The following is a 27,363-nucleotide window of genomic DNA, read 5'->3' as shown; positions in this document are numbered from 1 at the left end:
CATTCGGGAGGTAACAACCATCATGGTTGTTACCTAGTGCGTGGTTTGTGTTTCTTCATTTTGTTGTTTTACCAAGACCATGGATGCCTTCGGGGAGAAACGGACCAGTGAAGGTAATGTAGGTGAGTATGTATATATGTATTAAAACGTTACTTTGACGGTGTGTGTGTATTGTGGTTATTTAAACATTTCTTTACAGGTGAATTACAGGTACCAGCGGGCCCTTAATACCCCGCATGCTGGTACTTGTGGTTCTCCAAGTACCAGCATGCGGGGGAGGCTTGCTGGGACATGCAGTTCTATTGTAAAGGCAATGGCCCTCATTCAGAGGCGGTCGCAAGAAGCGAGTGCTCACTCTGAATGAGGGCGGCCACTTGACTTTGCGGCCTCCTGGTCACTAGCTAAGCTGTGGGTTACCATCCACAGCTTTAGCGACCAACCAGGTTGATGGTCGCGATGGTCAATGCTCAGCGCTTGCGACCTGGTCTGAATGAGGTCCAATGTTCTTTTAAAGACTCTTCTTTTATTACACAACACCTACACTATCAACCTGCCACCCACTGCCCAGGTGTGGCGAGGATAGCCCTGGGCTATCAGCCTAGGCCAGGGGTGCCCTGGAGAGGGGACCCCTTTCCCAGGGATCCCTGGCCTGGGCTGACTAGCGGTTAAGGCTGATGCTGTGGCTGTGGGGCCTTGTGAAAGAGCTTCCTTGCCTGTGGCATCAGCCCCCCGTTAGAAAGGGTTCCGGTGCTGGTTCTGGAGATTACAGGGGAAACCTATGCATTTTTTCCCCTGTAATTTCAGAACCAGGACAGGATCAGAGCCTGGTTGTGCTAAGTACAGGGGGAACCCTATGCAATTTTTCCCCTTTACTTAGACAACCAGGACTGGCTATGAAAAGTCTGGGGCTTGTTCTGTTTTATGGGGGGACCCCACATAATTTTTTGGTATTAATTTAAGTCTTTCTAAGCTTGGTACAGTAAGATACATGCATGCATCTCATTGATGTATGCATGTATGTGTGTCAATCCGACCTGCTCATGCTGAAATCAAAAGCATGAAGCAGGTCTATTCATTTGGGGTATTAAAGTTCGATTTGAATTTCGATTTTGTGTTCGATTTCAATCGAATCATAGTAAATAAGGGATTTGTGTGTTAGTCTATGTAAAAGTCTAGATGTTTTTCCGATGTTCGATATTGAGTGGGATTTGAGAAAAATTTGGTTTTATATTCGATTTTACATTGAATTTAGCCTTTAGTAAATACCCAAATGCAAAATCGAATGCAAAATCGAATGCAAAATCGAATGCTAAATCGAATGCTAAATCGAATGCTAAATCGAATGCAAATCGAATGCCAAATCACTCAAAAATCAAAATTGACCTTTAGTAAATGTACCCTTAGATTTTTTAGCCTAGCGAATGGGGTCTGCTAACTTAATGTCGCCCTCCCCCTTCCCTCATAGGGATGAGCAGTTTAAGCTTAAAAGCGTACGGCTGGTTAACAATTTTTTGGGGGGCCTTGCAACATTTCTTTGTGTGCAAATCTACACATATTCATAAGAAAGCCTATGAATTCCTGCAGCGCTTAACCCTGTTGGATTTGCAGCATGTTTTCAGCTTGATTGCAGCAGCTTTGCAACAGAATGGAAATTTAGAACCTGATGGGCATCTGCATCTGCAGTGATTTACAAAACCGCAGCAAAACTATACTTACAGTAGTAAATCCTGTACTTTTAACTACAAAACCCACTGTCAAGCCCATTGGTTTCTAAACCAGTCACTTTGCAAATTTATGCCTTGGTGTCTTTAAGGGGTTGAAAACCCTCTGGCAGTCCCTGGCATCAAACCATATGGTGTCACATGATCACCTCACATCTAGGGCTGTCACTACGATTAGGCAGCTGCTTATGGTGCTGCATAGTCCCATTAGCAAGAAAATGAAGAATGTGTATAAAATAGATATCCTAATTTTACATCAACATCGGTGGCTGCTGCTGGTCTTATCAGCCACATGTATGTGTGTGTGTATTTCTATTTCTATGTTTATGAGTATATGTAACTATGTATCGGTATATATGGATATATGTAGAAATATGTATCAGGGTCTGTTTGTGTATGTTTATCTATGTATAAGAGTATGTGTGTTCCTATGATATAAAGCTTATACAGTATAAATAAACAAGAAACGGCATGATTTCCACTATAAAAGGAAATATGTATGTATATGAGTGGACGTGTGTGTGTATCTATGTATAGGAGTCTATGTAAGCCTGTATATGTGTATCTATATGACTATATGTGCAACGTGTATATATGTATATGAGTGTCATTTATGGAATACATACGATTTACTTACGGCCGGCGGTTCTAATTCCGACAGCGGCATCCCGGCAGAGGAGGAAAATTCCGATCGTCAAAGGTAAGTATAAACTAACCTAATTCTACCCCCTAACCCTAACCCTCCCATAGGGGTGCCTAACCCTAATCTCCCCTCTGTTCCTAAACCTAACCCCCCCTTTCCCACCGCCTAAACCTAAGTCCCCCTGGGGGTGCCTAACCCCCCTTCCCCTAGCCGAAACCTAACCCTTAGTCCCCCCCGGGAATCCTAAACCTAACCCCCCCGCGCGCGGCTGTCCGCGCCCGGCTTACCTTCGATCGGTAGGTCAAATGACAGGCATCGGGATATCGACGCTTGTCATTTAACCCCTTCCCGGGATTAGACTGTCGGGAAGCCGATGGTCGGGATTCCGTCCATCGGCTTCCCGACTGCTTCCCTCTGTTATGGCCCTAACCCACTCTGTAACGGCCATTGTTTGCCCACTGAAAGCTCAAACTTTCTTTGTGGTGCAGTTAACTCATGACTTGAGCTTGATTTAGAGTCTCCCAGGTACTTACATATGAGCCTCTATTGCACTAGCGATCTCTCAGGGACGATACACTATTGCACGTCCCTCATTTTCTACTTCCATATTTAAAAGTTTGATACAGAGGACTACAATAATGAACACCAGGTGTAAACCTTTTGGATTTAATACAAAGTGCTGTGGTAGCCATATTTAGGGCTCTATTTACTAAGCCTTGGGGAGAGATAAAGTGGGCGCAGATCAGCCAATCAGCACCTAACTGCCATGTCACAGGCTGTGTTTGAAAAATTACAGTTAGGAGCTGGTTGGCTGGTACTTTATCTCTGTCCATTTTATCTCCATCCAAGGCTTAGTAAATAGACCCCTTACTACCTTATACTAATGCAATTTTACTTATGGCTTTAATCAGGAAGCCGCTCCGCCCACTGTTTTTCCATCCACAGCTGCAATCGTCATCATTAGAATTGACACTTGCACCATCAGAAACAGGCTTCCCTTCTCCCTATGCAGGACTGAGAATGGCACAGAAGTCTAACTATACACCCACGACACCCATATAAAAAAGATTTCTTGAGAGCATTTGCATAGACACACCATTTCAAGCAAAGCGAGATCCGGCAAATATCTGTCTGAATCTCTCGTAAAAATGTGCACACTCACTATTTAGGGTTAATTTACTAAGATTCGATTTGGTCCCGATGTGTCCCGTTTTTCAACTCAGATAGGATCGATCACAAACGGCCATTTTTTTCAGTTAAAAAATTGTGGAGTTTACCATGCTCCCAGTTTTGACAGGATCATTTTGATTTATGGTGTATTTGGTCGATCCTGTCCATTTTGAAGTGCCGATTTAACCGGACGAATTTCTCTCCCGAACAAGCAGGCTGCACATATCAGTGAAATATGTGCAGACTGTTTCTATTTCTTTATTTTAAGGGATAATTTTATTGGAAAAATTGATGCGTGGTCCCCGCCAAATGGCTAACCAGCCCCGGACTTGCCAGCCAGTCTTGGTTCTTTAAATTACGGGGAACAAAGTGAGTAGGGCTCCACCGTAATTTAAGAACTAGCACCTGGCTGCAGGGCCACTCCTGGTTTTAATTATAGAAGCCAAAAAATTGTGTAGGGGTCCCCCTATAATTAAAACTAGAACAGGACTCTTTCTAGCGGGGGGCTTATGCCACAGTCAAGGGAGCCCTTTCACCGGGCCCCCCAGCCGCAGCATCAGTCCTGATCGCAAGTCAGCCCAGGCCGGAGATCCAGGGGGGAGTCCCCCTCTCCAGGGCTCCCCTGGCTGTGGCATCAGCCCCCCGCTAGAAATGGTCTGGTGCTGGTTTTAATTATAGGGGGACCCCTATGCAAATGTTTCCCCCTATAATTAAAACCAGGACTGGCCCTGCAGCCAGGTGCTGGTACCTAAATTATAGTGGAACCTTACTCGTTTTGTTCCCTGTAATTTTAAGTACCAGGACAGGCTGACAAGTCCGGGGCTGGTTATGCTTTTGGGGTGGGGACCCTACGTCATTTTTTTTTTAAATTAACCCTTATAACACACTTTCCAATAATAAACATACACAAATCACTTGGTAGTGCATTTAAAACTTCTATTGAGTCCTCAATTTGAGTATAAAACGCCCGACTTTTGCAAAACGAATAATGGTAAATTCCTGATTTAGGCAGAAATAAGTGAAAAGTACTTCTGAATTGAGCCAATGGTGATATAATTTCTAAAGCTCAAGACGGCCGAATTTTCGGCATTAAACCACCCGATTTCAAGACCAAAACTAACGCAAATCACCTGAGTTTAATGATAGTAAATTCCCGATTTGCAAAAAAGTGATATTTTCACCCGAGAATGCAAATCGGGACCAACATGAATCTTCGTAAATTTACCCCTTTGTGTCCATGAAAAGCAATGTGTCCGGCTCAGAATCAGGCTGTTATCTCTAGCTATTTAAATAAAAGTGTATATTCCATTGATGGGCTTACTATATTAAATCCACCTTATGGAGTTATTAAGCAATGCCGCTAATATTTTAATAGGTTATAGATACCTCCCACGGTGGATTCCACCATCAATGGTTAAATCATAAAACCATATATTCTACTTCCAAGGGTTCAGCATGAAGACAACACCTGTGCAATACTACTCCTAATCTTTTTTTTTATTACACTGGGGAACAGTCAATCTATTGCCAGGGATTTAAGAGTCGATTTCGATTAATTTTGTGCTGATCATGAATATGCCATGCTTATTTTTCAATTGGCTCTAGTTTTTAAGATATTCATATGTCTTTAATATTTCTGAAAAATTTAATTAAACAATGTTAAAAATAGTTAAAAAGATATTTTTTTTATTCTGATTAAATTTGATTTGTAAAATGTTATAAAAAAAACACAGGATAATTACATACATAAGTGTTAAGAAGCTGGGAGAACCGTTTGTTTTTGTAGGATTTTCTTTTGTATTCTTTTTGCGGACAGTCCCTCTGCAGACTCCAACAGTAATCGGCCATCATGTGACGATTCCACCTTCCTTGATATCGTTCTTCCGTTGCCTGAAAATCTTGGTTGGAACCGTTCACCCTGTTCTTCGCTTAAATCTCCTTGATTGGACGGGAAGTGATCTAAATGGCTGTACAAAAAAATTTACTTTAATGCTCATGTTGGCAACTACTTTCTCGAAACATTTTAGCATGTTGAGGACTAATTCATGATAGTTGTCTGCCTTGTGATTGCCTAAAAATTTTTGAATGACAGACACATAACTCATCCATGCTTCAGATTCGGTTTCAGTCATAGATGTGGTAACATTTGGATCCTCCACCAGTTTCCATATCTGTGGGCCGTCAAAAATTCCTGCCTTTAATTTTTCAATACTAAGAGATGGCAATGTTTGACAAATATACGTGAAACAATCGCCTGACTTGTCCAATGCTTTTACAAATTTTCCATTAAACCCAATTTGATATGGAGAGGTGGCAGTATTATTTTTTTCCTGTCAATTAAGGGCTCATGAATGATGTGACCATAACACCCAAATAAGCAACAGAGCATAAGGAACCAATTGTTAGGTGCCCTAGTGGGGAGTAAAAAGTAGATGAAAATAAAGTAAGGAGAAGCACAAGAGGGTAGAGGCTAACATTCTAAAGAATTACTATTGGGGGCATTACTTCTACAGGGGGCATTACAACAGGGGGCATTACTTCTAAAGGAGGCATTACTATTGGGGCATTAATGCAGGGGGCATTACTACTAGGGGCAATGCTACAAGAAGCATTACTGCAGGGGACATTTCTATTGGGGGCATTACTTCTACAGGGACATTACTTCTACAGGGGGCATTACTACTTGGGGAGATTACTACAGGGACATTACTATTGGGGGCATAACTTCTAAAGGGGCATTACTTTTACAGGGGGCATTACTATTGGGGGTATTACTACAGGGGGCATTACTTCTATACAGGCCATTACTGCAGGGAGAATTACCACTGGGGCATTGCCACTGGGGGCACTACTGCATGGGTAATTTCTATTGGGGGCATTACTACAGGGGTATTACTTCTACAGGGGGCATTACTATTGGAGGCATTACTGCAGGGGGCATTACTTCTAAAGGGTGCATTACTATTGGCATTACTGCAGAGGACATTACTACTAGGGGCACTACTACAGGGAGCATTACTGCAGGGGACTTTTCTATTGGGGGCATTGCATAGGGGCACCACTACTGTTGGCTCTGCATAAGGGACACTATGCAAAGGGGCACTATCACTGTGGGCACTGCATAAGGGACACTACCACTATGGACACTGCATAAGGGGCACCACTACTGGGGGCACTGCATAGGGGCACCACTATAGTGTGCATTGCATAAGGGGCACTACTGCTGTGGGCATTGTATAAGGGACACTACTAATGTGGCCAGTATGTGTATTAGGGGCACTACGACTGTGGGCATTGTGTATAAGGGGCACTGCTGTGTGTCATAACATGAATAAGGGACACTACTATGTGGTGTAATGTGAATCAGGGACAATATGTGCGGTGTCATGTGAATAAGATTGTGCTACTGTTTGGCGTAATTTGAGCTGGGAATACTATTGTGTGACCACGCCCATTTATTTAGAGACCATGCCACTTTTTTGGTGCCTCTTTATTAAAGAAGTGCCGAGTGGGGGGGGGGGGTGTTTCACTACTTCTCTAGGACAACTTTAAGCACTGTGGCCCTCATTCAGAGGAGCTCAGAAAATGCGAGCGGTCGCTCTGAATGTGGGCGGCCACTTGTGTTTTGAAGTGCGGCCTCCTGGTTGCTAGCTAAGCTGTGGGTTACCACCCATAGCTGTAGCGATCGACCAGGTTGATGGTCGCGATGGTCAAGACCATCGCGACCATCAGGGCTTGCGACGAGACCCTAAGGTTGGGTCTCGGCAACCGCAAGCCCCATGGAGCTTCCTGCTCTGATCGAGCAGGAAGCTCCCCACTGACATCACTGCTGATGTCAGTGCGGCCGCCCACAAGACGGCATGCGTTCCTTAAGGAACGCCTCCGTTTGTGAAACCACCTCCCCTACGAGCCTACTAAACGGGGCGAGCTGTCGATCAACATCGACAGCCGCCACGTTGGTAGCGAGCCCCGGAGCGAGAGAATTTCTCTCTTGCTCCGGGGGCTTGCGCACGAGCAGTGCGGCCGCTGCGCGTGTGCAGGGCCTAAACATCAACCCGCTTGCGAGCGGGTCTGAATAAGGTCCTGTGTGTGATGCAACTCCAAATATGTCCCTGACATAAAACAGTGCTTCCAGAAGTACTACTACACTATTAGGGTATCCAATTCAGCCATAGACAAATGAAGTCTAGACAACAAATCAGACCCATTCATCTAGAGCATTTAATTTGTTGAAAAACACTTACTTTCTATAAAAAAAAAATGTAAATGCAAAAATCAGCCATTTTACACCTTTTAAAAGCCCCAAATACTTTGCTATTGGCCACTAATAGACTGTCATCCAATGGTAGTTTGCACTTTTTTGCTGGGTACAGGCTGATTTCCCAACTTTTCCCATACTTACTGCATCTAAAAGAGAAAATTACTACACGATCACTGGGATAATCCTTTTGCAACTGAACTGAACTGAGCAACTAGCTAGAGCGCAAATACATTTGGCAGCAGTAAGCCCAGTGTTTACCGTGGGTATGTGAATTCAGACCTTAATCTATCACCCATGTAGTGTATATTGTAAACAGTCCCCCACTTGGAAGTCTCAGTATACTGTACAGTAGCTGCGGTGATGTCCTCTGGGGCTTCGGTCAGCTGGTCTCCCGGCTCCTGCACTATGACCCAGGTCAGCTGCTGCATAGAGCGTACGCTGAATCAGGCCCAAAAGTCTAGTACTGTACCTGCGCATCAACACAAGGATAGGGTGGGAGAAAGAGAATATAAGAAGAAAGGGAGAGAAAAATAACAGGTTCGGATAGCACAAAAACCTCTAGTTAGGGACAGATGGGGTTAATAAATGTTTTGATATATTTATTTAACTGTCTTGGGGTCTGATTCACTATGGATCCCAATTTAGCATACGCACACAGTTTCACTACGAATATATGCTAATCCATAGCGACTGCAGCACTTCATAAGGACACCCACTTCACCTACACGCACATCCGTAATGTTTAGCAAGACTGTGAAAACATCGTTACAATCGATGCCATCACATCCATACGCACAGTTAAGGCAGGTCAGACCTCACTCAGGAATTGCTTACTTCAGCGCACGGTATGAGGCCTGCATATGGTATTGCAGTGGCTAATTTCTGCACGCCCCTGCAACGCCGTTGAAACACACTGGCACTCCTAAGTTCGCCCGACCACCCCCCGTCACCACTCACAAACGGCACTTCCTGTCAATCACTCTGCAATGGGACTGTGTCGCTGCTGTGATCGCAGTCCCGATCGCAATGACTGGTTCGCACACACACAGTACGTAACAATCAGCCGATTGTGTGCGGATAAGCAACTGTGGCCCTGATTCAGACCCACTCGTGAGCGGCTGTCCGCTCGCAAGTGGGTCGATGTTCTGCACTGAGCATGCGCACGACGGAGGGAGCTCCGTCGTGCGCATGCGCCAGACACGACGAGCGAAGGAAAGTCCTTCGCTCGTTGTGTCTGATCAAAGGGGGCGTGCTGTCGATGTTGATTGACAGCACACCCCCTTTGGTGGGCGTGCCTCCCTGACGGGGGCGTTCCCACGGGAACGCCTCCCGTCAGAAGCCGGCCCACTGACATCACTAGTGATGTCAGTGGGAGTGATTTTGGCTCTGATAGAGCCAAAATCACTCCGGGCCTTGCGGTTGAAAACCTCAACCACAGGCTCCGGCTCGCAGTTTCGATGGTCAAGACCATCGCGGCCATCAAACTGCACGCTCGTATAGGCTGTGGGTGGTGACCCACAGCTATACGAGCGTCCAGGAGGACGCTCCATAGTTATGGAGGCCGGCCCTCATTCAGAGCGTGCGCTCTGCTCAGAGCGTACGGCTCTGAATGAGGGCCTGTGTTCCTTGCTGAATCAGGCTCTTGACCCAATTTTTTCTTTCTTCTTCAGGGTCCATAGGGATCCACAGGGATACATGGGGATAATGTGGTTGGAGAGATCCAGGCACCAAACCGTTAAAGCTTTCAGCTCCCACGATGCCTCGGGTCCTCCTCCCTCCATATATACCCCACCCCTAGTCACAGGCCTTCAGTTGTTCGTTTGGTGCAGCAAGATTCAGACGCACCTTTGTAACAGGGGACTGCTCATGCAGTCCTAAGCTTTCATTTTTATGTTTTATTTTATTTTCTATGTTTTTTGGGTTGGCAGTACTGAGCATTTGAATTAAGACGCATATACTGCGACTCCTTATACCTCCGCCGGGCCGCAACACCAGTAATAGAGCTGGTGATTCAGGCGGGTGTCGGCTGAGCATGCTAGCAACTGGACGATTTGTCTTTCTGTGCTATTTCCTACCTAACTCTTTCTTTTTTCAAAACAAAGAGAAACCAGCATACACCAAACTGTGACAGACAAGAAAGTATATAGGTATGATAAAAGCAAAAATAAGCATGCAAGGTTGGTCAATTTCAAGGTTTTATTAATATATTTAATAGCAAAAAATTAACAGATGTATTGGACACAATGACAAACATAAATAAAAAAATATGTATGTAAAATATGTATGTATAAAGTGGGGCCGGCTTCAGACGGGAACGCCTCCGTCTGGCAGGCAAGCCCACCAAAGGGGGCGTGCTGTCAATCAACATCGACAGCACGCCCCCTTTGGTGCGAGACCCAGAGCGATGGTGAGCCCGTCGCTCGTCGGGTCTCGCGCATGCGCACGACGGAGCTCCCTCTGTCGTGCGCATGCGCAGTGGGGAACAACGACCCGCTTGCGAGCGTATTGCCGCTCGCGAGCGGGTCTGAATGACCCCCTAGGTGACCTAATACCGGTATACAACACAACACTATACAAGACAAACACACATGTATATATACATTATCGTTGTTGCAATACGCACGCACAGAGTTACGCATTGCGGCATAGCGGAGCTCTCGTTGGGCTGTGACTAGGCGCGACCGGCGCTCTCCCCATTGAAGTCTATGGCGTGAGCGTTCATACCATAGACGCGAACATGCAAGTTCCGCCATCCATGCCGTGATGCACTCGCATTGCGACATAGATGAGCGTGGCTACATCTGTACTTATGTTCAAAATGGATAAAAAATTTCTCTGCATCAAATCTTAGAGTCACTGTGGATATTAAACAGTTTATGGGGATAAAAATATACTATATATCTCAACATTAACTTAACCACTTAAAACTGAGATCTGTTTCATGTAAATAATAAAATAAATTGCTTAATGGAATATTTTATCAAATGTTATTATTTTTTTTTATTTACTTTTTATTGTGCTGATTTGTAATAGTTAAATGCTAAAAACATATATTTGTTTGTAGCTAGAGTGATCCTACTACTGTACTCGTACTTCAAATAATAATTAGGCTGACATGATGAAAACACAAACATTCATTTCACAACAGGAAGGAGGTACTTGCAGTGAAAGACCGAAATCTATTCTAGAATCTGTAAATATGCCTCACAGTTGTTATTTCACCTTTTGCAAATTCAGAGATTCTGCCAAAAGTTGAAGCTTTCTGCAGAAAAGCAAATACAATTTTCAGTCCTTCTGCTGTTTAAAACTCATTATGCATTGTTAACTGCAGTCAACAAACCACAATTTTGCCTTAACTAATGCAAAATGTTGAAATGATATGCTCAATAAAACACATAAAATTATTATGAAACACATAAAAATACATTAATAGCAGCTGTTGGCCATTCAGGTAGGCAGGTTAATAATGAACTGCAAAGTCCAGCTTAAATGAGCAATCAATTCAAAGTTTTAGTATAGCATATAGCAGCACTCTTCCAAGGTTACTTGATAAATAAAGAATATTGAAGCCATATAAACATGCCGGTAAGTAGAATTTTTTTTTAAGACCTGTTGAAGTTGTAAATAGCAAACAGTCACTCTTATAACCATATAAACATGCTGGTTAGTAGGATCCTTCTAAACTTGTTAGTTGTAAACAGCAAACAGTCTCACCAGAAGCCTAATATAGATTACCTCATATGGTATATATGAGGTAATCTATATTAGGCTTCTAGTATTTGCTACATATATAACAAGTCCAGATCAGGCTTGCCTACCCTCCCGATTTGGCCGGGAGCCTCCCGATTTTCGGGTGCCGCTCCCGGCCCCCGGAAAGGCAGGCAAGCCTCCCAGAAGTCGGCATCCCTCCCTACCCCCGAAGAGTTAATAAAAAACTCCCGCAGCGGGGGGCCCGGTGACGTGATTTGCTGAATCGCGTCATCGTGGTCCCGCCCCCTGCTTCACAATGCTGAAAAAACAGCATTGTGAATAGGGGGCGGGGCCACAATGATGCAATCATTTGGCTCCGCCCCCAAATGTGCTGTCATGGCCGGGCACGCCCCCCGCTGTTAGCCGACAATCAGCTCCCTTCCGGAAGGAAAATTTTCACTGCCAAAGAAATTAGAGAAAAAATACTGCCTAATGCTGGCCATACACCTGCACGATTTCGGGCCGATTGTCCAATTTTCGATGAGTCATAAGATGGATCTTGTGAAAATCGTGTATAACTTTAGTAAGATCCGATGCACGCTCCCGCAGCTCCTATAATCGGATCTTATGATCAGATGTGCCCAGAACAAGGCAAAACGTCGTGCTGTCGGATTCTCGCAGGTTTTGGATTCTATAAAAGGTCCCCGCATTGGCGCCATTTTTCGCTCCGGCTGTGTACAGTGAAGAGGGAGGGTGGGGGTTGCTGTGCTGGTGCTGCTGTTGTCCATAGGGGCTGTGTCCAAAGTCCATAGGGGCTGGCTGGGCTGTGTTGTGCAGTGCTGTTGTCCCATAAAGGCTGTGTTGTCCAAAGGAGCTGTGTGCAGACAGAAGAGTGGGGCTTCAGTGGCTCCTGTGTCACTGTAGTCCTAAAGGGGTGCTGTAGTGTTGTCCATGGGGTGCTCTGTCCATCAGGGGGGTCTCCACCAAGTGCAAAAAAAATTATATATTTTTTTCTGTGTTTGAGTTCGCGTTAGCCACACATGCATCAACAATGTAGCAGCGCCAAGTGTGCGCCTGTGTCATAAGTCAATGGCCGGCTGGTCTGTTGAAGGGTGGTGTAACCCCCAAAGTGCTCCAAAAAATTAAAACATTTAAAAAGTGTTTATTTTTCTGTGTTTGTGTGCACATTAGCCGCACGTGCATCAACAAAGTAGCAGCGCCAAGCGTGCACCTGTGTCATAAGTGAAGGGCCGGTTGGTCTGTTGAAGGGCGGTGTAACCCCCAAAGTGCCCAAAACAATTAAAACATTTAAAAAGTGTTTATTTTTCTGTGTTTGTGTGCGAGTTAGCCGCACGTGCATCAACCTTCGATGAGGATGACACCTTGCCTCTGTAGCGCCAGTTTGTGCAGAATGGTGGAGGATTATATCGGTGACAGCATCCAAGTAGGTCAGATAGTCCATACCTGTACTGGCAGGAAAAAGAGGCAATTTGGAGGCCCCTGTACAAACTGGCTCTATTTTACCTAAGTTGCCCCCCCTCCAGTGTATACTCCGAAAGAGTGTTTAGTGCAGCCGGGAACCTTGTCAGCGAAAGGCGTAGGAGGTTACTTCCACAAAATGTGGAGAAGATGATGTTCATCAAAATGAATTATCAATTCTTCCAGGGAGACCAGCCTCCAGAACGTACAGAGGGACGTGTGGTGGTGGATTCCAGCGGGGACGAATTAATACTCTGTGAAGATGAGGATGTACACAACACTGAAGAGGATGAGGAGGATGAGGACAACATCTTGCCTCTGTAGAGCCAGTTTGTGCAGGGACAGATTAATTACCATCTTGTTTTGTGGGGGCCCAAACGAACCAATCATTTCAGCCACAGTCGTGTGGCTGACCCTGTCGCTGAAATGATTGGTTTGTTAAAGTGTGCATTCAACATAAGGATAGGTGGGAGGGCCCAAGGACAATTCCATCTTGCACCTCTTATTTTTCTTTGCAATATGTACTGTTTGGGGCCTAGCTTTTCAAACTGCCATCCTGTCTGCCACTGCAGTGCCACTCCTAGATGGGCCACGAGTTTGTGCCGCCCTCTTGTGTCGCTTAGTATAGTCAAACAGCTATCTCGGTGCAAACTTTTGGCCTAAAAACAATATTGTGAGTTGTTCAGAATAGACTGGAATGAGTGGAAATGAATGTTATTGAGGTTAATAATAGCGTAGGAACAAAAAAAAACCCAAATTCTGTGATTTTAGTTGTTTTTATGCTTTTTTCCAAAAAATTACAGGTCCAAAACACAAAACCCAGAACCCAAAACACGGAAGGGTGGTTTTGGCAAAACCAATCCAGATCCAAAACACGAAGAAAGATCCAGATCCAAAACCAAAACACGAAAAGTGGCCGGTGCACACCCCTTATATATATATATGGCACTCCACTGACTGTCTTTTATTAGGGAGTGTCACTGTACAGAGGATGATTTTGTAATTTATTTACAGAGGGCACTGTGGCCACACACACACATACACATATATATTAGAGATAAGTGGGTTCGGATTCCAGAGATCCGAACCCACCCGAATTTAGCAGAACCAAGCTGGATCCAAGCAGGCTCGGAGTTTCCCGCCTGACTCGTATATCGAAACTGAGGCAAAACGATAGAGTCTGAAATCTCGTGGTTCGCGAGCTTTTGTCTCTATGATCAATGTAGTATATAAGGAACCATGCAACGGACGCCATTTCACTCAGGCTGTGGAGACTGAACAGGGTGGGTGGGTAGTGTAGGGCTGGGAGAGGTGCTGGTGCTGTCTGCTGTGTCCTGGGCTGGTGACTGCTGATCCATTCTGGGCTGGTGGTGTCACTGTGCTGTCTGCTGTGTCCATCTGGGCTGTTGCTGATCCATCTGGGCTGTCTGTGGTGTCTGCTGTGTCCTGGGCTGGTGCTGCTGATCCATTCTGGGCTGGTGTTTTTCATGTCTGCTGTGACCATCTGGGCTGGTGCAGAACTGCAGATACATCTGGGCTGGTGCTGTGTCCATCTGGGCCCAAGTTCTGGACTAAAAAAAAATATATAGTAAAAAAAAAAAAATCAATCAAAGTGTCTTTTATATTTTTGTGTGTGTATGTGTGTGTGTATGTTAGGCTTAACCGCAGTACCGCACAAGATCTAGCCAGCAATGCAAGTTGCAACCTAGTGCTGCCCGACTCCAGTCATGATCAATCTGTGCTCTGGGCCCAAGTTCTGGAGCTGAAAAAAAAATAAAAAATCAATTGTCTTATTTTCTAATTATTGTCTGTGTGTCTGTGCGTGTTAGGCTTTGCTGCACAAGATTTAGCAAGTCGGCAACGCAACCTAGTGCTGCCCAACTCCAGTCATCATCAATCTGTGCTCTGGGCCCAAGTTCTGGACCCAAACCACCCCCCAAAAAATAGTGTCTTTTGTCTATTTATTTTCTGTGTGTGTGTGCGTGGTAGGCTTAGCCACACAAGATACAGCAACGCAACCTAGTGCTGCCCGACTCCAGTCATCATCAATCTGTTCTCTGGGCTCAAGTTCTGGACCTGAAACCCCCCCAAAAAATAGTGTCTTTTGTCTATTTATTTTCTGTGTGTGTGCGACTGCACGTATGTGAATTTTGTAACCGCACCTTGGCTACACTATTGGTGCTTGTGACACTGCTTCAAATCCGCAGAAAATATGGAGGGCTGCCACATGACAGGAGAGCAAGGCCAAGAGCCACATGTTGTAGCTGCCGCCAGCGGTCGTCATGATGATGCAAGGCCGTCAACTTCCATGTCCTCTATGAAGGCCCATGCCTTCAATCCTCAAGGATGTCCCAACCATCATCTTTGCACAGTCAACAAAACTATATTAATAATTATATCAATCAGTTTTGAGCCAGCAAGCTGGATGTAACCTTTTGGCCCTTTAACTAGATGAAAAAAAATCAATATTGTCAGCTGTGAGGTAACCAAAATTGACTGGAAACAAGTGGAAATAAATGTTATTGAGGTTATTAATACTGTAGGAACAAAAAAAGGCACATTTTATGTGATTTTTAGCTGTTTTTTTTTATTTTTTAAGAAAAAAATCCAGATCCAAAACCAAAACACGAAAACAAAACACCAAGGAAAAAAATCCAAAACCAGATTCAGATCCAAAACCAGGGGAGATCCAAAACCAAAATCAAAACACAAAGGTCAGCGCACATCTCTAATATATATATACTGTGTATATGTATACATATATATATATTAAGGCTGAATCTCCATAGAGAATTCCGGGAGGGGGGGCATGGTGTTTAAGGGGCTACACCTCAAAAGCTATAGGGAGTACTGAGCTGAAATTGGCATGGACGGGTAGAACTGTCGGTCAGTGCTGCATGCCAAATTTCAGGGCAAAAAAATAAAAATTGAGGATTTGGGAGTAATCTAAAGTTCCAACTGTCAATTTTTTCTGACACTATGTTAGGTCCACTTTTCTGCAGTTCTCTATGAGGGATTTTGGGGAAGGCATAACTCAGGGTAGGGGGCAAATTTAGACTTGGGGTTTGTTTAATTAGGCAGCTATTGTTCCAGGGTAGGGCCTTTTGAGGTTCAGGTAATTGAGAAAGTTACAGTTTTTAAACTATTACCTCACAATTGTGCCATTATAGAGATAGGAAGCTTCAATTCATTGCGCAGCCTCAGTAGGAGCCACCAGCAGGTGTACTCACTGTGGCTTCAGTTGGGTGCACCAAGATGGCTGCCTTTGCAGGCGTTAGCAGTGGAGTGACCCGGCAATGGCAGCAGGCAGAAGCGGAGACACAGCAACGGTCGAGCAGGCATCAGCGACGGTGATGGAGCGGGCGGCATTGGTGTGGGCTACAGCGGCGGCGGTGATGGTGTTGCGGGACCCGGCATCTGTGAGGGTGTTGGCAGCGGGACTAGATCTGAGAGGATCCAGTCCCTGCCAGCCATTCTGCCGAGTTCAGCAGGGGAGCCGAGCCCATTTCAAAAATTTAATTCAAAGATGGCCACCGTGAGCCAATCACGGCTTGCGACGTCATCGCCCCACCCCTTGGCTGACTTATATAAACCAGCATGAGGCAGCGGCATGGCAGTCCAACGAAGCAGTGGGAGATGTCAAGATCTCCCGAAGAATGAAGACGCCGGAAGTCCTAGTGGGTGGTGGCTAGGCAAAAGAGCTGACACAGGCTGCCGTCCACTGGGTGAAGACGCCGAAGCCCTGGCGGGTAGGCATCCACCAGGTGAAGACAATGAAGCCCTGGCAGGTTGGCGCCTGCCAGGCGAAGACGCCGGAAGTCCTAGTGGGCAGAGGCCATGCAAAAGAGCTGACACAGGCTGCTGCCCACTAGGTGAAGATGCCGAAGCCCTGGCAGGCTGGTGCCCACCAGGTGAAGACACAGGAGCCCTGGCGGGTTGGTGCCCACCAGGTGAACATGATTAAGTCCTGGGGTGGCGGTGGCCACGAAAAAGAGCTTACAGGCCACCGCACCCAAGGGGAAGGTGCAGACAAAATAAATGATTTAAAAAAAAATCGGTGTAGTCTGTTCATTTTAATATTTCTTTTACAGGTGTACTACAGGTACCAGTGGGCACTAAATGCCCTGCTTGCTGGTATTTGTGGTTCTACAAGTACCAGCATGTGAGGGAGGCTTGCTGGGACCTATAGTTTACTTGCTAAAGACAATATTCTTTAAAATGCGCCACATTACACAATCAACCCTGCACCCACTGCCCAGGAGTGCCGGGGATAGCCCCGGGCTATCAGCGCAGGCCAGGGGTGCCCTATAGAGGGGGACCCCTTTATTGGGGGGTCCCCAGGGATCCCCAACCTGGGCTGACTAGCGCTCATGGTTAATTCTATGACTAGGGGACCCGGTGAAAGGGCTCCCCTGGCTGTGGCATTAGCCCCTCTGCTAGAAAAAGTCCAGTGCTGGTTCTGGACAATACAGGGGGACCCTGCGCATTTTCCCCCCTGTATTTCCAGAACCAGGATCAGCTCAGAGCCCAGTGCTGGTTGCGCAGAATCCCCTATGTTGTTTGTCCCCTGTATTTTGGAAACCAGGACTGGTTCTGATTAGCCTGGTGCTGGTTGTGTTAAATACAGGGGACCCTATGTCATTTTCCCCCTGTATTTTCACAACCAGGACCGGCAATGAAGAGCCCGGGACTGGTTGTGTTTTAGGGGGAGGAGGCCACTTTATACAATCAACCTGGCACCCAATGCCCAGGGGTGCCAGGGATAGCCTCGGGTTATCAGCCAAGGCCTGGGTTCCCTGGAGATGGGGGAACCATTTATTGGGGATCCCTGGCCTGGGCTGACTAGCGGTCAGGGTTAATGCCTCGGCAGGCTGGTTATGGATAATACAGGAGATCCCCTATGCTTTTTGTCCCCTGTATTTCCAAAACAAGGAACGACTTGGCTGAGCCCAGTGCTGATTATGCTAAATACAGGGGACCCCATGTCTTTTGTACCCTGTATTTTGACAACTAGAACTGGCTCTAAACAGCCCGATGTTGGTTGTGCTAAATGCAGGGGACCCTTTGCTTTTTGTCCCCTGTATTTTCATAACCAGGACTGGTAGTAAAAAGCCTGGGGCTAGTTGTGCTTTTGGAGGGATGGGGCCATGTCCTTTTTTATTTTTTGATTTTACACATATTACATTTTTAACATAGATGCATAGATAGATCTCACTGGTACAGCCATGCATCTGTGTCTTATTGATTTTATTTTCTCAGATGCATGCCCTGCTCCAGTGAGCCCCTCTGTCACCCACTGATGCCCCTGTGCACTGCCCTACTCCTCCACATGCCAGCTGCTGCTGCTGCACCTCACTCCTACAGCCCATCTGTGCTAATGTACCATTTTGTTGCCCTTCTCCTCTGCAGGTGGACCGGTTTTCTCCTCCAATCCCTAATAGCTAATACATTTTAAAAAAGCAATGAAATGCCATAGACAAAAAACCTCATGGTTTCACAAGTTCCATTAAGGCTTTTTAGACATGATCTGAAATTTCACAAAACCTACCGAATTTGTGACACTCAAACTTAAAAAAGCAATAAAATTCTGATCATTAAGGCTGACGCCTTAATGGATGTGTTCCTTGCGCAATAGAGATATGGTATGCCATCACACCCTGTGGATAAGTGCTGATTGAGCACTCTCACAGAGTGAGATTGCTGTCACTCACAAAATGGTGGAGCTGCTAATATATATACTGTGTATATAAATATATACTGTATGTGTGTGTGTTTGTGTATGTTAATTATATCTAACATTTCATTATCCAGTTTGCCATATTGTCTAAATCTTTCTGTTGTGAGTTATCTTGCTGCTCTGTGTTACTTAACTTGCATCGTGTCACACATAGATAAGGACATCTCACTTTAGGTCATCTACAAGTTAATTAATAAAAAGATTGAACAAAATGGTCCTAGAATGGTGTGTGTTTGTCTGCAGAGGTGGGTGGAGCTGTGGTTGCTGTGGACGGAGCTAAAAGTGTAGGGGGGCTTCAATTGGTGCATAAACCAATTTTTTTAAGAACAAAAATTGTCAAAGTTTGAGCTGTGGGTGTTATTATAACTAGAGTTGAGCTGGTTCGGTTTCCTCGAAACCGAACCCATCCGTACTTCAGGTATCCGACGGGATCCGAATCCGGAATCTCCATCAGGCAGATCCCAAAACGAGGCAAAACAACATCTTCCCGACATCGGATTTTGCATGTTTTGGATTGCAAATAAAAGTCCCTCCCTCGTGTTCGGGATCAATTTCACACAGGAGATCCGACGGATAGGTTGTAGCTAGGCAGGCAGGGCTGTTATAAAGTGTTTAGAAGCAGCTAAAAAAATGTAAAGGCAGGGGCACTGTGTCACTCTGTGGACTTATGTTATGATTATTATGTTCATGCGGCAGTGGGCACTGAGTCTGTGTGTAATAAAAAAAGCACCATTAGGAGTACATTGTGTGTACTCTTTGTCATTTAGGAGCAGTGATCTACTAATCATTTGTTAAATAAAAAAACTTTTGTTTTTGTGACTTTGTTCAGGGCCATGCATTGTGTTAAAAAACTATTTTTTTTTTTAAACTTGTGTGTTCAGAACTTTAAGGTGCCTACACACTTAGCGATATTTTACACGATTTGCCAGATTCCAACCCATTCTGATGACAAATCGTGTAAAATATGCCCAAATCGTGAGACACTCACGATCACGATGCCGATGCGCGTCTCCGCAGGTCGTACATCGCATCTTCAAATCTGCCGTGCTGTAGGGCAGATTTGCTGATCCCAGTCAGTCTGCACTGGAATAGTTAGGAGGCACGATAGATCATTTGTCACATTGGACAGTTTTTGACACCAAATCGTGCCCACGACTGCCGGGGAGCTGCTGGGGGGAGTTCAAGGGGAAATCGGACCACATCGCCTAGTGTGTAGGCACCTTTAGACAGGCTAGGCTCAGGCAGCGTTACTGTGTTTAACAACAATAACGGTCAATAGGTGCCGTGCCACCGCGTTAATATCAGCACTACGAGTCACAGTTTTGTGGTCATTTGTTAAAAGAATAGAATGAAAAAACGTGTGTGTTCTCTGGGCAGTGCGCTGTATAAGTTCTAAAATAATGTATAGTAGGTGCAGTTCACTGTTAATATCAGCGCTGTGCGTAGCTGTAATTTCTTCCAAAAGTTTTTTAAAAACCACCACAAAAATTTTTTTTTTGTTAAATGTGTGTGTGTTCACTGAGCCATGCGCTGTAAAGGTTATAAAATAATGGGTTGGGTGCGAGATACAGACGGTCAGGATGCAGATGGTCAGTCAGAATCCCAGCTGATTTCTATAAGTATTATAATCCTAATCCACCACTCCCACGGCCTAACTGTAACCCTCCCGTACCACAGCCTAACCCTAACCTTTCCCTCCTGCAGCCTAACCCTAGCCCTCCCCCTAGTGCCTAACCCTACCCCTAACCCTAAGTCTCCCCCTGTACCTAAAACTTACCTCTGCAATCTTCTGGGATTCTGATCATCAGAATGCTGCTGTCGGTATTGTGACCATCATCATCCTGACTGTCGTGTTGCTGACTACAACCGAAATAAAATATAGTGGATGCAGTCCACTGTTAATAAAAAATATTTTTTTGTAAAATGTGTGTGTTCACTGGGCAGTGTGCTGTGCTGTAAACGTTATAAAATAACGTATAGTATATGCAGTCCACCATTAGTATCAGCGCGGTGTGTACAGTGGTTGTAATTCCTTCCAAAAGTTTTAAAAAACCATACAAAATATTTTTTTGTAAAACTTGTGTGTTCACTGGGCAGTGTGTTGTAAACGTTATAAGATAACATATAGTGGGTGGTGTCCTCCATTAATATCAGCGCTGTGTGATTCGCATTGTGAAGTGGTTGTAAAAAATAATATATATTTTTTTTTTAATAAAAGTTGTGTGTGTTTCCGGCCAGGCAGTGGCACTGTGTTAAAGTAACGCTCAGTTGGTGTCATGCCACTGCGTTAATATCAGCACTGAGCCAATATGGAACACGATCAGTCGATAGAAGAACAGGAGCAACAACCAAGCACTGCAGCTGCTGTCATTCATGATACTAGTCATTCAACATCACCTCCAGAAAAAAACATCACCTCCAATAATAAAGGCAAAGTTTCCTGCTGAAAAATATTAAATTGCCAACAAGCTATGCATCACACACAGTGGCGAGGAAAGGCCTTTGTCTTTATTTGTGAGTGGTGGTTCTGCAACTGCTTTCAGTCAGGCATCTTCTTCTGACTCACATGACAATGCAAGGCCTTCTCACAAAAAAATTAAACAGGAAATTCAGTGCTGCAAAAAGCACTATGGCAGAAGAACAAACTGTGTTCAGAAATGTCACAAATCCTTAAGGAGAGTCTATAGGTGTCCACTGTCATGGTATGAGTATTCTGTAGCTCTGGCATGGAACCCTTAGGTATGAAGTGGCTTGATAATACTTTGGCTTATGAACAGGAGTATAGGTACACTAGTGACAGTGTAGGAACCACAGACTTGTGAAATGCATGGATACTAAACTGAAAATGGAGTGAACAGACCAGATCCATTGGTCAACCCCATGCCTAGAGACCTGTGAAGGCCAGCAAGATCAGGGATATACTCCAGGAACCAGGATGACCTCCGGAACTCAGAACAATATAGTACTGGTGAACTCAGAACTCAAGCCAGGAATTGGAGTCTTATGTAGTCAGAGTACAACTTGAGGAAGCTGTAACTCTGATACTGCTCTGACGCAAGACCTGGAACTGGACCCAGTGAGGAACTCAGAAACTGAGAGTCAAGATACAGATATGCCCAGTGACATCCTTGCCACTGGCATGAGATGCACGCCCACTAGTGGATATGCACAATGCATTTGCACCCGTGCCTCCGTACCATAGCGCATGCAGGCGATGCATACGCACATTTGTGCTGTGATCAGCAACAATGTAACTGGGCTCATCTGTAATTAATACAGCTTACTGGATACCTCAGTGTACAGACCGTATACTACACACTGAACCCTAGCCCTGGAACAAGCACCATTCTCTGCACCAGCCCAAGACAATAGCACACAGTGCAGGGAAACCAATAAAAGGACAGCATAATGGTATAACCTGGACAACCATCAAGCACAGAGTAAAACAGCATGCACTGTTCCAGCGGTATGATGGGATGAAGACCATGGCTGCACTTGCCGGCTCTGCACTGAGGAGTAGCAAGTTTGTATGCAGCATGGAAGCTCCCATGCTGATAGGTGACAATACACAGCGGCAGATGGAAGGCAGGTAACTGTAAACTCGCTGGCAGACCGGAGTGGTAGAAGCAGGTTTGTATGCAGAGTGGAAGCTGCAGCACCGGCAGGTGACAATACTCAGCGGCATATGATAAATAGCGAGAATTACACAAAGTAGCAAATAGTTATGGAGGACACGATCACAGGATACAAGGCGTAAACCTGGAACCTAGAACTATCCTGGGAAGGAACACATTGTTCAGACAATGGGTTACTCCCAGGAACTGGTTTAAATAGGAGGTGGTGAATATCCATTGGTCTGTCTGACCATGTGAACACACAGTTGCATTAGTTAATCACAGGGAGGCATCCCTGGGATGTCTTGGAAACAGATAAATAAGTAACTAAATCCAGTATTTGATGCTAAGATCCCGATTCATGACATCCACGAGTGTTATCCGTGAGCCTGACCTTTCTGATACAGGACACATAGAGAAGCCTCCTTCCACTATTTCTACACCCTCTGCAAATGTGGGGATGAACAGCACAAGTAAAGATGGTGACATGTAAATTGAGGATGCTACTCAGGAAGTGCAACAGGATGAGGGAGATATTTGTGTGGCAAACACAAGCAATATAATGAGGATGTTGATAATGAGGATGTTGTTTGTGTAAGTCAGGTACTAGTGGAAGCAGTTCTTGCCCATGGTAAGAAGAAGGCCATTGTCATGCATGGACATAAGACCAAAAAAATCCACCTTTTTTGTGTGGAATTATTTTTACCCAAATCTTAAAATTGTTAAGCCATCTGTAGTGTTTGTAAAGCCAAAGTAAGTAGAGGTAGGGACATTAACCATCTAGGAACATCCAGCCTGTTACTCCATTTGTAGCAAGTTCATGCAAAGTTTTTGGCAAAATCTGAGAAATATGCTAAAGTAATAACAACAACTAGTCCAGTATCAGCTAGCATCCTTTTCTCAGCTAGATCCCAGCACCTTCAATCTCCAACACCAACACCTTCATCATCAATCTCCTCATTAGTGATTAGAGGTAGTCCAGCATCCAATTTGCTAAGGCTAACTGACTTCTCCCCTATCCAGGATTCCTCAGAAGAATCCTTAAGCACTAGGCTTGCTGCTTCTGGGGGTGAAGCTACATTCCAGAATGGGATCAAGCAGACTGCTAGTAGTTTTAAAAACAATTGACTGTAAAACAATCCTTTGCAAGAGGAAGCAAGTATGACAGCTGCCACCTAGTTGCACAGCGGATTACTGAAGTCATGATGGCTATGCTAGTATTAGATCTGCATCCAATATCTTCCATTAATGCATGTGATTTTAGACAGTTAATTGAGGTCCTGTGTCCCTGCTGCCAAATTCCATCTCGGTTCCATTTGCCAAAAAATAAATTATCCGGACTTTAAAAAAACAACTAATTAGTGGCCTACAAAATCCTGATGTACCCACTATCCACATAACCACAGATATCTGGACAAGTGGTAGTGGTCAAACTAATGATTACATGACTGTAACTGTCCAGTGGGTGGTTGTAACTCCTTTAGCAGCAGAAGTAGGTAACACACGCCAGCTCATTCACAGGCTGCTACTGTCTGTATCATCTGCATCACTAAGAGGCATACCGGTGTCAACCTGTTAGAAAAGCTAAAGGATGTCATAACAAATTGGCTTACCCCACCGGGACTCTCCTCAGGATTTGTCTTTTTTGATAATGCTACAAATATTGTGAGAGCATTACATCTGGGTGAATTCATAACATGTCCCATGTTTTGCGCACACAACATCATTTTTTTTTTTTAAATGACAGATGTGCAGGAGATGCTGTCTGTGGCCAGAACAATTGCTGGACATTTTCATCATTCAGCAACAGCATGTAGAAGTTTGCAGCGGCTGCAAATACAGTTTTTTTACCAGTGTCTGCAGGGACTGGACTTCAGTCGGACACAGTTAGGATCCTTTCCATGGCTGCTGCTGGGCACAGGCTCACAACAACAAAGGCAAGCAGCATAGCTGCTCCCAGGAGGAGGGAGGTGGAGGGGAAAGGAACAATGAGGAGGAATGAGAAGAAGGAAAAATGAGAAGGAGAAGGAAGAATGATAATGAGGAGGAGAAATGATGAGATGAAGGAATGAGGAGGAGTGATGAGAAGGAGGAATGGGGTGGAGGCACTCTACCATGATATATGTGTATAAGGGGCTATACCATGGCATAATTTTATAAGGTGCTCTATTGTGGCATAATGTGTATAAGGGGCTCTACTTTGCCGTAACATGTATAAGAAGCTGTACTGTAGTGTAACATGTTGAAGGGGCTCTACTGTGGTGTAAAGTGTATAAGGGGCTCTACTGTGTGGTGTAACGTGTATAAGGGGCTCTACTGTGTGGTGTAACGTGTATAAGGGGCACTATTGTGTGGTGTAACGTGTATAAGGGGCTCTACTGTGTGGTGTAACGTGTATAAGGGGCTCTACTGTGTGGTGTAACGTGTATAAGGGGCTCTACTGTGTGGTGTAACGTGTATAAGGGGCACTATTGTGTGGTGTAATGTGTATAAGGGGCTCTACTGTGTGGTGTAACGTGTATAAGGGGCTCTACTGTGTGGTGTAACGTGTATAAGGGGCACTATTGTGTGGTGTAACGTGTATAAAGGGCTCTACTGTGTGGTGTAACGTGTATAAGGGGTACTATTGTGTGGTGTAACGTGTATAAGGGGCTCTACTGTGTGGTGTAACGTGTATAAGGTGCACTATTGTGTGGTGTAATGTGTATAAGGTGCACTATTGTGTGGTGTAATGTGTATAAAGGGCTCTACTGTGTAGTGTTACGTGTATAAGGGGCACTATTGTGTGGTGTAAAGTGTAAAAGGGACTCTAGTGTGGGGTGTAACGTGTATAAGGGGCACTATTGTGTGGTGTAATGTGAATTGGTATTATTCTGTGACCACGCCCCTTCCCCATGAAGCCACATCCCTATATTTTTGCCACACGCATTTGGCATGTACTGTCCCTGTTTTGAGCGTGGGAAAGGGGGGACCAACCAATTCTCTTTCTGGCACAGGGCACCAAAGTGTCTACTTCTGGCTCTGAACTTTGCCATCTAACACTATTAAGTCACATGGGTACGGTATATTATGGCAGAGCAAAGCATACAGACTTGTGTGCCTGACATTAAGGTTTAGCAAGATTAAAATTACTAAATATGTTAATACTATTCATTTGGTAATGATGAATAATAATTTTTAATTTGTATTGTACATGTATAGATCTATACTTTTTAATATGTATGTAACTTATATATTTCTGTATTTCTCTAATTGAGTTTATTTTCTGTCTTACAGAGGTGGAGATGGAGATACCACTTGAAACTTGAAAAAACAGAATCTCGACTACTGTACAAGACTCTGCTTGTGTACATGGATTAATTGCTATTTTGTCTCAGTATAAATGCACCTAAGCCTTTGGAGTACTGTATACAGTATATAATTTGCATTACACTTGCTATTGCAAACTACGGACACAAACATGCAATTAACAGAAACTTCTGTCGAGCCCTAGCGTAGTTTAATGTTCAAGGAAGAAAACCTTAATGTAATGGTCATCTTTTTTTTTGCTAATAATAATAATAATACAATATGTCTGTGTTGCTCAGTAAAACAAAGCAGTGTTTTGTGAGTTACAAACAATTCAAATTCAGGCCCAAGGTGAGTGCTCTCTTGGGGGTCTATTCATCATCACTTACTTTATACCTACTTTTGCAGAAATTAAGATTTTCACCTATTTTTGCAGAAATGAAGGCCCCCATTTATCATTGAAGCATAAACCCTTGAGCACTCGCTAAAGGGATTATGCCACCCTTTCTGGATTTATGCCAGCCTTTCTGGTTATGCCACCCTTTCTGGATTTATGCCAGCCTTTCTGGTTATGCCACCCTTTCTGTTTGTCAAGCTTCGCTCTTGCCATCGTTTAGATGGTGAGAGAAATGCGATCCCCATTTCCGGCTTCAGCAAAGCCTTCCAGGCACTGCTGGGTCCCCGTCACATGCACATGCGCAGATGGACCGCCTCACATGCGCAGATGGACCGCCTCACATGCGCAGATGGACCGCCTCACATGCGCAGATGGACCGCCTCACATGCGCACACCTACTTTTGCAGAAATTAAGATTTTCACTTATTTTTGTAGAAATGAAGGCCCCCATTTATCATTGAAGCATAAACCCTTGAGCACTCGCTATATGAGGATGTACAAATTATGAAATACATCAAGTTCCGAAAAAGCATTTAATTCAGAACTTGACAGTGAAATTGTACGCCAGCCTGAGATTGCATACAGCATCTGATACAGCAGACCTCCCTGCTGTATCCTCTTACCTTCTGACACTGCCTACTGGCTCCCCGAGCTCTCCTCCAGTGAGCCGGGGAGGGGACACAACAGCGGTGGCGGGGGACTGGTGCTGTGGGGCTGCACTGTCTCAGGGGGAGTCAATGACGGCTGCAGCTATGTGGCGGCAGGTGGCAAGAGGGTCCGGGGTTTGGGGGACAGGAGGTGCGACGGAGCGAGTTGGGGAGGGGGCGGAAAGGATGGACTCCTCCGGTCAGTCCAGGGCACACCTGCTGACTGGAAGGAGTGAAGAGCCAGGGGAGAAGCAGCAGGGAACTTCGGCTGCCTGTCAGGGACTGCTTACCAACGCAGCTCCTGCAGGCAGTGTGACAGTGGAGCCATCAGCTGTAGAGATAGACAGGACCCGGCAGCTTGGAGCATGGAACAACCAGCTCCGAGGCAGCACTGGGGGGAGGTGGACAGTGCAGGTATGACCCAACAGCTGGGGGGTGGATGGCGCAGGTATGACACGGCAGCGGAGGGTGGATGGGAACCGGCATAGAGCACACGGCAGTGGGAGGGGGGAGTGGCTGGATGCAGCATATATGACCCGGCAGCGGGTGGCCGGGAGCCGGCATAGAGGACCCGGCAGAGGGGGGCTGGACGGAACACATCAGAGAGGACTGGGCAGAGCAGGGACACAGTGCAAATGAAAGGGAAAAGTATCACATTTCCGAAAAAATGTCTTCGCAGAAATATCATCTTTTCGGAAGTGATACTTTAGTCCTGC

At 45.1% G+C, this 27,363-nt stretch overlaps 1 protein-coding gene across 1 annotated transcript in view; it reads left to right on the top strand.

Moving 5' to 3' along the window:
- TMEM273 (transmembrane protein 273) overlaps nt 1-26,745 on the top strand; it is a 51,969-nt gene extending 25,224 nt beyond the window's left edge. The window contains exon 5 of the mRNA XM_088459795.1: nt 25,592-26,745. Within this exon, the coding sequence (XP_088315921.1) occupies nt 25,592-25,616 (25 nt within the window). The 3' untranslated portion in view covers nt 25,617-26,745. The remainder of the gene's footprint in view (nt 1-25,591) is intronic.
- The last annotated feature ends 618 nt before the right edge of the window (nt 26,746-27,363 follow it).

This window comes from Taudactylus pleione, unplaced genomic scaffold, assembly GCF_031769625.1.
Source record: "Taudactylus pleione unplaced genomic scaffold, aTauple2 ptg000935l, whole genome shotgun sequence".
Taxonomy (NCBI): domain Eukaryota; kingdom Metazoa; phylum Chordata; class Amphibia; order Anura; family Myobatrachidae; genus Taudactylus; species Taudactylus pleione.
Note: the sequence above shows the minus strand (reverse complement) of the source record. Positions and strands in the feature narration are given on the sequence as shown.